This window comes from Gavialis gangeticus, unplaced genomic scaffold (genome assembly GCF_001723915.1).
Source record: "Gavialis gangeticus isolate Ggan-Ray unplaced genomic scaffold, GavGan_comp1, whole genome shotgun sequence".
Taxonomy (NCBI): domain Eukaryota; kingdom Metazoa; phylum Chordata; order Crocodylia; family Gavialidae; genus Gavialis; species Gavialis gangeticus.
In genome coordinates, this window is record NW_017729022.1 from 83,303,958 (window position 1) to 83,315,501 (window position 11,544).

General features: G+C 50.2%; 1 protein-coding gene across 3 annotated transcripts in view; it reads right to left on the reverse strand.

Annotated features, from left to right (window-relative positions):
- Nucleotides 1-11,544, reverse strand: part of KDM5A (lysine demethylase 5A) — a 92,934-nt gene that overhangs the window by 49,220 nt on the left and 32,170 nt on the right. For all 3 annotated transcript variants that reach the window (XM_019515511.1, XM_019515510.1, XM_019515509.1), the window contains 3 exons: nt 6,534-6,692; nt 3,046-3,165; nt 2,642-2,800 (listed from right to left, as the gene is read on the reverse strand). In XM_019515511.1, the coding sequence (XP_019371056.1) occupies nt 2,642-2,800; nt 3,046-3,165; nt 6,534-6,692 (438 nt within the window). The remainder of the gene's footprint in view (nt 1-2,641; nt 2,801-3,045; nt 3,166-6,533; nt 6,693-11,544) is intronic.

Here is an 11,544-nt window from a genome sequence, read left to right on the forward strand (position 1 = left end):
CATACCTGTGTGTTTGTGCTTTATATGTAGAAGTGATTGCATAATAGCTCAAAATGTAGTCTTACTCTTGTATAGTGTGTGGGGTGTGCAGCGCTGTTGGGGGGTATGGGTGGGTGGGTGGATGTGGAGTTTGTGGGGAGCTGTGGATGTATGCGTGTGTGGTATTTGTGGGATGTATGATTGTGTCTGGAGGAGGGTGTGGCTGTGGGGTTTGCAGGAAGGGTTGCAAGGGGGGAGCCAGCTGGGCACTTGCTGCCCCAAGCCTCATGGCTGCGTTTGCGCTCTGGCAGCTTCTGCTGCCGCCAGGAGGCCGGGGGCTACCACGGAAGCGCCTGCCAGGCTTGGGGGGCAGTGTGGGGGGGCGTTCTGGAGCCACTGGGGGTGGCACGAGTCAGTGGCCTGGAACATGGGAAGCCCAAGGAGGTGCTGCAGAACTTGCATCGTGCGCCTGAGGCTTGGGGTAGCAAAGGCTTGGCTGCCCCACCCCCACAGGTGGCCTGGGGGTTGCCACCACCCCGGGGGGATGGCCCAGCCCCCCCACACCCTGCAGGGGCCCCGCAGCCTAACAGCAGCTTGCCCCCCGGCTCTGGGACAGGCAGGGAGGCTGCGCCAGGAGCCAGAGCAGAGCAGCAGCTGTTTTTCTGCTTTAGAAGCTCCTACAGCTTTGAGGCAGCCAGGGGCCCCAGGGAAGCTCCTGTCTGGCCCTGGCAGCAGTGCGGAAGGCCACCTGAGGCCACGGATGGCGGCACTTGGCTCAAGACACGGGAAGTCCAGGAATGCGGCAGAGAAGTTGCGTCTTGTGCCTGAGGCTTGGGATGGCAACAGCCTGGCTGCCGCCACCCTGGGGGGAAGGCCTGGTCCCCCCCACCCCACAGGGGCCCAGTGGCCTGGCAGCAGCTTGCCTCCCAGACCCAGGACGGGTGGGAGGCTGAGCCAGGAGCCAGATCGGAGCCACAGCTGCTTTTCCCTCTGAAAGCTCCTGCCGCCTCTCTGAGCTTTGCGCGCCCTGGGCCAGGATCCTGCCAGGTCATGCCACCACTGGCAGCCTCGGGAGGTGACCCCTGGGGTTGGCTAGGAGCTTCCCCAGCGTCCCTGGGCTCCTCACAGTTGCAGGAACTTCTGGAGCAGAAAAGCAGCTGCAGCTCCACGCCCGCTCCTGGCACAGCCTCCCCACCCATCCTGGGGCCAGGAAGCAAGCTGCCACTGGGCCCCTGCAAGGCAGGGGGGTCCAGGACTTCCCCTTGGGGCAGCAGCACCCACCAGAGACTCCCACAGGTGGCATCCAGGCTGTTGCTTCTCCAAGCCTCAGGCGCAGGATGGAAGTTCCCCACCACCTCCCCATACCACGTCCCCACTGGGTCATGCCGCCCCCAGCAGCCCCAGGTGGCCCCCGTGCTGCCCCTGGCCGGACAGGGGGGTTGGGAGCCAGCGACAGCCAGGCAGTCCCCTAGGCCAGTGCTGGCAGGAGCCCAGGGTGCAGCTGCCTGGGCTCCATGGAGCCAGGCTGGGCTCCCCAGCAGGGAGAGGGGAGCTGCCCCACTCTGGGCCCTGCCAGCGCTGGCTCCTGCGTGCCCCCTCACTCCCAGCCCCCCCCCAGCCCTGTGGCCAGATGGGGACCAGTGTGCCTCCTCAAGCTTCCCGCTCCAGCTCAGGCGGGAACAGCCACATGGTCCTGGGCTGGGGCAGGGCGGGCCCTGCTCTTCCAGAGTCCTGGCTTCCGCTGGATCCTAACGCCCCTGGCTCCTGTCACTCTTGACTGGAGCCAGAAGCAAATAAATATTAATTTTTAAAAAATTTCTCAGGGCCCTGCAGGCCAGATAGAATGGCCTCGCCCGTGGGCTGTATTTTGCCCACCCCTGAATTAGATTCTATACCTGGAAAATTTTAACAATTTCATAAATTTCCTATATACAGAATCTAAATATTCTGTATATTTAGGGGGATCATCTTATATTCAGGGTCATCTTATACTCAAGCAAATACAGTATATAATGCATCTTTTCTATCTCAGTTCTTCATGATGAGATGATACTTTCTGTATGCCAGTGGTGCCCAACTTTTTTGCTCCATGGGCCAGATTTGGTTCAGGCCTAGACTCAGCTGCATGGGACTTTTTTGGCAGCAAGGGAGGGGCTGTGATGTTAATTACAACCACTCCCTTGCTGCCAAATTTCCCGGCCCATGGGGAGTCCCGCAGACCACAGCCATAACTCTGCAGGCTTAGCAACTCTGCTGCATGTTATGGGAACATAAAGGTAAGGAAAACAGAATCTAAATGCAGCCAGCTTGCATTGATCTATCCATAACAGGTTCTAAACTGAGAACATGTTGATGAGAACAGGGACAATTTAGAAGTTAAGATACAACTGGAGAGCTTACCGAGATAAATCAAAATAAAACAGGCATGGACTACAACACAGAGGAGTAATTTGTTTGTCAAAGCAACAGTATCTGGAGAAGAACCTAATTCTTAGGAATTCCCTGTGTTAACCACAAGGTCACATTTGCATTAGAAGTAGTTATAAACATGTAAAAGCTGTCACCATTTTTCTTCACAAGACTGCAAAATTCCACATAATTTTCAGTCCTAAATATTTAACTAATGTGCAAGGTCTAGGGTCAATTACACAGTGATTCATACCTCCTCCTCTGGCATCAGCTTTCGCCTGCCATCCTTTACAGGAAAACCACTCCCAAAGTCCTTGGATGAGATATCAGCTCCATATTCCACAATGACATCCTCCTCAATGCTGCTCACCAGTCGCCAGAACTCCTTCTCTACCAGCTCAGTAGGAACCATCTAAAAAGACAAAGGTATTATTAAAGTGCAAACCAATTCATCCAGCCTACTACAAATCTACCAGCAAAACAAAGAGAATATGAAATAGATGTGTCCAGATGCCAGCAAGCTAAATCGCCTGTTACCCAATTTCAAATTAACAGTGTCCCTTTAAATTAAGTCAGGAGATTTCCAAAAGAAACTCAGTCAGATGATATACATCTTTTTCCCCAATAAGAGATCACAACGAATTGGGATATACTCACATGGACTGGCATATTGAAGTAATCAGACTTGAAATTATCTGCCATTTCACCAAAACTCTGGAGAGTGTACTCCCTCACAGCTTGCTCGAATCCAAAGGCCTCACGTGGCTTGTTACATTCCTAGGAGAAGCAATCTAAGTTATCACTCACTGCAGCGAATCATGCCAAGCAGACTTTTTCCTACTGGAATATACTAGTATATGTTTCTCTGCCAAACGAACACACAAACTATTGCTTTCAAGTGGTTTCTCCAGACAATATGGTTCTTGCCACACTGGAAATTGAGCAATTAACAACTGGGAAACCAAACCAAAGTGTTCAGTAACAATGTCACACAGATCCACTGCACTCCTAAGGGCTACACCTCAACACCTGCTACAACAGGCATCAGGGTGAGAAGGAGGAGAAAGAAGATAGGGAGGCCACACTTCAGCTATGAGGATTTTATGCAAGGTCCTGACATTAAGACAAGCATCTACAGCAGAGCCACTTGGCACAGATCCCACAGCTGCTTTTATCTTAGTAAATCAGCAGCTGCTTTGGCTGCAAGAGGGAAAATTTATGTGGGGAGAAGAAGGAAGAGGGTGTTACCAGATAATTGCCTTTAACTAGTTTTAGATTATCTAGATAATAATGAGCTGTTCACTTAGCATGCACAGCTTCAGAGCAGCTTCTTTCCTTGTCTTGCACCAAAAGGATGGGCAACAAGAAACTCTGTCTTATCTTCACTGCTTCACCCTGCTTATTTCTATGATGCTTCTGCCAGCACATCTTGAGCCCTACATTTACATGTACAGAAACAGGTCTGAACTGGTAAGCATGTGGACAAATTGAAGGCTGGCTATTTTTATGGATGTACGGAATGTAAGGCAGGAAGGGACCTCAGTCAGGGAGCCCCTGCTTTAAGGCAGAAGCAAGTATAACAGCTAGACCATCACTGACAAATGTTTGTCTAGCCTATTCCTAAAGGCTTCCTAATGTCTAGAGTTCCAAAACCTCTCTCAGTAACCTGGTCTAATTTTTTAAGACACAGAAAGTTTGTCCTAACAGCTCATCTGATTTTCCTTTCCTGTAATTTAATTGCTTCATTTTCTGTCCTCAGTCAGTGTTCTCTTTATAACCACCTTTTCCATATTTGAGGGCATTAAGCTTTCCCTCAGACTTCTCACATCTAGAAAACCACCAAACCCAATTATATTAATGTTTCCTCAATGGCCATTTATCTTTGTTGCACTCCTCTGGTCTTTGTAATTTGTCTACATCTTTCCTAAAGTGTGGTACCCAAAACTCAACACAATACTCCAGCCGGCAACACATCATCCATGTTATTAACATAAATACTGAACGGCACCAAACCCAGGGTAAACCTCTTCTGATCACATCTGATCCATTCGCTAGTTTGAAAGCAAATCATTAACAACATCATTGGGGTATAATTTTTTACACCAGCTGCACACTCATTTGCAGTAGCTTCTATACTGTTTTCCTTAGTTTACTTATGAAACTACCATAAATAAACCACCATGTGGTAGAACTGTGTCAAAAGCCTTACCAAAGTCAAACGACATCACATCTCCTGCTTGCCCCCCCTACTCTCTACACTAGTTACCCTGTCAAATGGAATTTAAACAGACTTGTCAGTAACAAAATCACATCAAACCAATGCTGGCTGTTTCTCATTACCATATTATTTTCTAAGAGCCTACATTTTAGTTCTTTAATAATTTGTTTTAATATTCTTTCTAGATAATGCAGTTTGGAAAATTGTTTTTTTAATTCCCTAAGTTCATCCTAACCACCCCTTTTGGAAGACACATACTTCGTAGAAAACCTTTTTTGATTTTAAAGTTGTTAAAGGTTCCTGGATGCACCTCTACAGGTCTCATATGCTGTCTCTTTCCTCCACATGGGGACAGTCTGCTGTTGTGCATTTAATATGATCTCTTTGAACCTGCCTGCTCTCCTGAATTCCTTCATCTGAGACCCTGCCTATTAAAGTCTGGCTTCGTGAAGTTCACTGCTGTTATTCTGCTGCTCTCAACTTCTTTCAAAAATCAGGAATTATGTCATTTCGCAACCACTTTTACCCAAGCTCCCTTCCATCTACAGATCCTCAACCTCTCATATTTACCTGAATCAAAGATAACTCTGAATTTAAGATGACCCTCCAATAATGAGATTCTATACATAGAAAAATTATAAATCTGTTATAATTTTCCATGTATAGAATCCAATTATTGGAGGGTTGCTTTTAAATCATCTCCCCCCACACTGCTGCAGAGGAGCGGGCAGCGGAGGGATCAAACAGCTTGCCTCTTGCTTGTGCCTGCTCCTCTTGCTTCTTCCCCCCAACCTGTGCTCCCCCTTCCTCCTAGCCTCTCTGCTTGACCCCTCCCTCCTTCCCTGCTAGCCTCTGCTCCCTGCTTCCCTCCTCCCCTTATCTTCACACCACACCAACAGGCTCCCTGTTCTAGCCTGGAGCACTGAGCATGGCCCCAGCCCAGCCCAGCCCCATAGCAGCTGTGTAGGTTACATGTTGCTACTACGGAATGGGATGGGGCTGTGCTCAGTGCTCCAGGCTGCAGCATGCATGAAGTTTGCCAATGTGAAGCAAGTGTAGGGGGAGGGGCAGTCAGGGGAACAAGGCTGCTGGGTTAGGGGTGAGATGGTAAGGTGGGGAAGCAGGGGAAGGCAGCAGCTGTGGCTACTGCCCCAACCCCAGGTAGGGGCTGAAGCCAAAGCCACAGCAGCTGCATACCCCCCCATTCACATACAAGTCTAAGATGAGGGATTTTTCCCCTGCTCCCTCCCCCATGTTAAATAGGGGGAAACAGTCTTAAAATCAAGCAAATATGGTATTCCTCCCTGTTAGTCAGAATCAAATCTAAAATATTGTCCCCTTTAAATTACTTCCTTTACCACTCAAACATAGAAGTTCAAGAACTTTCTGGACAGATTACTTTTTCAGTAAATATTCATGTAGTTAAAAGGCCCTGTTGTGACCAGATCCTGTCTTTTGGATGCTTTTGTTGGTTGCTGGTGTCATGCCTTGTCACCAGCTCTTTCTGATTTAGTGGTCTATTATACTCATGTTATGGCATCACCCCTGTTCTTTTCCCCATTCATCTCCATCCAAGCACTTGGCAGGTCTGCCGTTTGCCTTTTTCTTATTATAATTGCTCAAGGTCAATGCCAGGGCTTCATAAAGGTCATCTGCCCACAAAGTTTTAGATGTCATGTATGTGAATGCAACACAGTCTGGAGCAGACACACTTGTACTAAACAGCAGCTTTGTTTTATTAGGGAAAAAAAAGACTGCTGAGGGCACGCAGCAAATTCAGTTCACACTGTGGTAATATCCCCAGATAGACACAAAACTAAACATTCTCCTGCAGTGGCAAGAGCAAGAAAGCTGAAATATCGTGGTATACTGTTCTCTTCAATATCATTCAAGGATGAGGCAAATTTGAGTAGGTCTGGGACTGTACCTCAGCAACACACTTTGGGCACCTCCAATCACCTTTGGGCACATCAGGCAAAGGGGGAATCAGGCAGAATGTGTGGTAGCTGTCATCACAACCATCACAGAGTAGCAGTCTGTCCTCATTGTTTCCTCGGCCACAAAACAAGCAAACGTATAGATCAACCTGCAGGAAAAAAAAAAAGAGCCCAGTCAAAACCAGCCTCTAGCATCCAACAGCAGTCATGCTAAAGTCTTACTATACATATAGCAAAGTATACACTGAAGAAATCTGATACTTGTACACTATGTAATCTCTACACCCCACTGAGAACGCACAAACCATCATCAGGCTTCTGCTTCCCAGGACCAATACATCTGTGACTAAAAGCACACAAGATGATGGGGAGTGAAAAAACTCCCACCCAATCTAGCTCTAGAAGGAAAAAGAACATCAATAAAGCATCACCAGGGCAGAAACCAACTTGAAGCAACAATTAATTTACATCAATTTTACATTCTGGTGATGACCTTCTCTCTCTGGGCCCCAATGATTCATAGAAATTAGGGCCTGGAAGGGACCTCACGAGATCATCAGGTCCAGCCCGCCCACTCTAAGGCAGGAAAGACTGCTGGGGTCAGATGACCCCAGCAAGGTATGTGTCTAGTTGTCTTGTAAAGATCTCCAGTGAAGGTGACTGTACCACCTGAGGGGGAGTATGTTTCAGACTCCGGACACATGAACCATAAAGTAGTTTTTCCTTATGTCTAATCTGAAGCAATCTTCTACCAAGTTTATGACCATTATTCCTGTCTTCCCCTGGGATGCCTTGGTGAACAGATGTTCTCCTAGCCCCTGAAGTTGATCCCTTATATACTTAAAGGCTACCACCAAGTCCCCCGTGAGTCTTCTCTTTTCCAGGCTGAACAGTCCCATGTCCTTTAGCCTCTCCTCGTATGGTCTGCTTTCCAGACCTCTAATCATTTGTGGCCCTCCTTTGGACTTTTTCCAGCTTCTCTACGTCTCTCTTGAAGTGTGGTGCCCAGAACTGGATGCAGTACTCCAGCTGCAGCCTCACCAAGGCTTAGTAGAGAGGTAGGATGACATCCTTAGTCTTGCTTGTAATGCATCAGTTGCTGCATGCCAGAGCGTTGTTTATTTCGCTGGCTACAGAATTGCACTGGTGGCTCATGTTCATTTTGTGGTCGATCATGACCCCTAGATTGTGGTGCTGGCTAGTGTAACACCACCAACCCTATAAGTAGGTTGTGAATCATTTCTCCACAGATGGAGCACTTTACAGTTCTCAGTGTTAAACATCATCAGGTTTAGATCTGCCCACTTTATATGCTGAAGGCTAACTCTAAGTACATTCCTATGGGGAATGACACTACAAGAGAACCTCCATAACTAACTCAGAAGAAGGCACTGCGGCAGTGCAAACTGTGATTGCATTTGAATTGGTTATCAAAATCAGGGACAAGAACAAGCCACAGCAGGAACAACATAGCAAATTTCAACCTGAGAATGCTACATGTACAGTAGGGGTATGCGGAACGGACCATAGTTGATTCAGATTTGGCCCAAATCGGGAACAGTGATCAGATTTGTTGATTCGGATCACTGTCCCAATTCAATTCAACCGAATCCGAATCTGATGATACGATGCTGATTCAGAAAATTAGTGATTCAGCCATAGACACAGCTTTAAATGATTTTTCTACATACCTAGGAGGTACCAGGCACAGCTTGTGAATGCTGCAATGGTGGGGCAGATGGAGCATCCCACAGGAACTCAGTGCCACCCCCCCACCCTCCTGGCTCGGCTATCAGCCACAGGGGGACCCCAGGTGCCCCCACCCCACCCCCAACCCAGTCACTGAGCTGGAAGGGTGCTGGGTGGGGCTCTCCAGCACGCTCCCCAGCAGACCAGTTCTTCTGGTCCACTTACGGGTCTGCTGCCAAGCACCCTGGGGAGCCCACCACACTCCTGTGGAATGCTCCATCCGCCCCAGCATTGCAGCATTCATGAGTCACCTGCTACCCTGAAGTACACAGAAAAAACATTTAAACCTGTGTGTGTGTCCGAATGGCTGAATCTTTCCAAATCTCTCCAAATCAATTCAGAGGGTTCCCATTCGATTCCGAGAGATTAAAAGGTCTTCTGATTCAATTCAGACGTGGAGATTCAGCCACCAAATTAGGCCAGATCTCCACCAAACTGAATCAGGGAGTGAAGCTTCGCACAACCATAATGTACAGGCACAAACCCCTCTCTCTTCTCTTTCACTAATCTAGGCCAGGGGTGGGCAAAATACGTCCCATCCAGCCCACCAGGCCATTCTATCTGGCCTGAGGGGACCCTAAAAAATTTAGATAATTAATATTTATCTTCCCCTGGGTCCTGTCAAAGATGACAGGAGCCAGGGACAGTAGAACCCAGGCAAAGCTCCAGCAGGCTCCTGCAACAGGAGGGCCTGCCCAGCTCCACGCCCCTCCACCCACAGACTTCAGGCCTGGGACTGTGAAGCTGCTCGTGGCTGCACCAGCACAGGAAATTCAGGTAAGAAGCAGGGCATGGGGAGGCAGGGGAGGACCACAGGGATCACCCGTCCTCAGGGCTGGGCCAGCTCCTGCTGAGACCCACGGTCTGGCCATGCAGCCTGGAGCTGGTGGGTGGGCGGGAAAGCGGCGGTGGGGGGGAGTGGAAGTGAGCAGGAGCGTGCGGCTTGTGTCAGTGTCCTGGGGCCAACACTAGCAGGGCCCAAAGCAGGGCAGTAGGAGCGCAGGGCATGTGCTGGCAGGGGTCTCTGCAGCCAGGCTGTGCTGCACCAGCAGGGAGAGGGGGGAGCTGGCTCAGCTCCATAGAGCCCGTGCTGGCCAGGACCCTGCACTCCTGCCACCCTGCTCTGGGCCCCGCCCTGCACTCCCACCCGGCTGTCGCTGGCTCCCACGCGCCCATTCACTCCCAATGCCCCTGCCCCAGCCCCACGGTACGGGCAGGGGGTAGCACACAGCCCCAACCCCAAGCTTGCCCATGGGGAACGACCTGACCTGGTGCTCAGCGCGGGGGAAAAGTGGCCTCCCCACCTCATGGTTGGTGCTTCCTGCTACAGCCGCTCGCAGCCTCCATAAAGCTGTCTTGCCTCTCCACTGCATCACCGTCGCCCCATGGGGCAGAGATGGCAATGGAGAGAAGGCACAGGAAGCCCCACGCGGGCTTTAAGTGGCTGCAGCATGGGGCACCAGCCGTGGGAAAGGGAAGTGGATGCTTTTCCCGCCCCCCCGTGCTGAGCACCCGCTTGTTCCCCAGAAGCTGCTACTCGGCACAGAGGAAAGCAGCCCCCCCACTTGCCGCCACTCGGCAGTGTTTGCTGCAGCCACCCGCCCAGAGTCCACACCATGCTAGGCTGCTGCTGCCACACCTCAGCCCCAACAGATCAAGCCTGGAGCAGGGCCCAGGCTAGCAGCAGCAGCAGGGAATGAGCTGGTGCTCACTGCAGGGGAAAAGCGGCCACTCCCCTTCCCCGTGGCTGGCACCCTGTGCTGCAGCTGCTCAGAGCCCACGTGGGGCTGCTTGTGCCTGCTCTCTGTTGCCACCATTGCCCCATGGGGTGATGGGGATGTGGTGGAGAGGCAGGACAGCCCCGCTCAGGCTGCAAAGGTGGGAGGCACTTTTCTCCCATGCTGAGCACCAGCTCATTCCTCGCAGGCGAGGGTGGGATCAGGACTGCACGTGGCTCCCCACTTGTACAGCGGGGCTGGGGTGGGGGCACCAGTAGTGAACGGGAGCACGGGAGCCAGCAGCAGCTGGGTGGGTGTGGGACGTGTGCCACTGTCCTGGGACCAGCGCCAGCAGGGCCCAGAGCAGGGCAGTAGGAGCATGGGGTCCCAGCCAGCAGGGGCTCTTATGGAGCTGGGCCAGTTCCCCCCTCTCCCTGCTGATGTAGCCTAGCCCAGCTCAACAGACCCCTGCCAGCCCAAGCCCCATACTCCTAGTTTCATAGTTGGTAGGGTCGGAAGGGACCTGAGCAGATCATCAAGTCTGCCCCCTGGCCACTCTGCCCAGCCACTCTGCACTACATGGCTCCCATACCCACATCCATACCCACACACACACATCCCCACAACCCCCCATATGCAATCACTTCTGAATATAAACCACAAACGCCCACAAAACAGGACAAAAACATTTTTAAAATTAAATTAAAATATATTATTATGGGTGTTTGATTTTTAGTATGTAATTTGGTCCCCCCCCAAGATGGCAAACCCTCTTTCCCAAAGGAGTACTTCCAGGGGAAAGGGGAAGGACTTCCTGTGGCAAAGGTCAGAGGTTAGGAGTGAAACTCCCAGTCCCAAGATGGTGACCAGGGGGCGAGGCACCTGCCATGGGGAGGGCCTACCCATGCACCCATCGACAGCTTGCCAAAACTCAGTAAGTGGCCCTCTGCCTAAAATAATTGCCTGCCCCTGATCTAGGCAATGAACGCACAAATACAAGGATTCCAAGTAGTAGTGTAAAAGTGTCAAAATCCATGCCCAGGAACACATCCTGATCTACTGTCAGCCCAAGGTCGTTTCCCAAGGAGCAGAAAACCACCATCCAGGATGCATCTCAGTGACCAAGGACTAACTAAGCAATCAAAGTCACAAGTTTCCTTTTCCTATAGGCCTGATATGACAGGACAGCCCTAATGTTAACATTTAAACTAAGGACTCTTCCTAAAAATACTGTCAAGTTGTTTTCATATCATTACTCTAAAATTTCACATAACTACTCAATAACATTTGAAATGAGGATATCTAGCCCATGATACTCATCTATTACATTTGATAGCCCATTTAAAACTAACATTGAATTGTATTACTTATTACTTACCCCATATTCTCCCATTGTTCCCCAGCCCAAACTGTGGATCTTTCTATTATGCAGGCCAAAAGCATTAGTCAGGTCACTAGTTTAAAAAAAGTCACTGAGTGCACCAGCATATTAAGTTCTTTTCATTTCACTTTCAGGGTGGCTGGGCACACATGT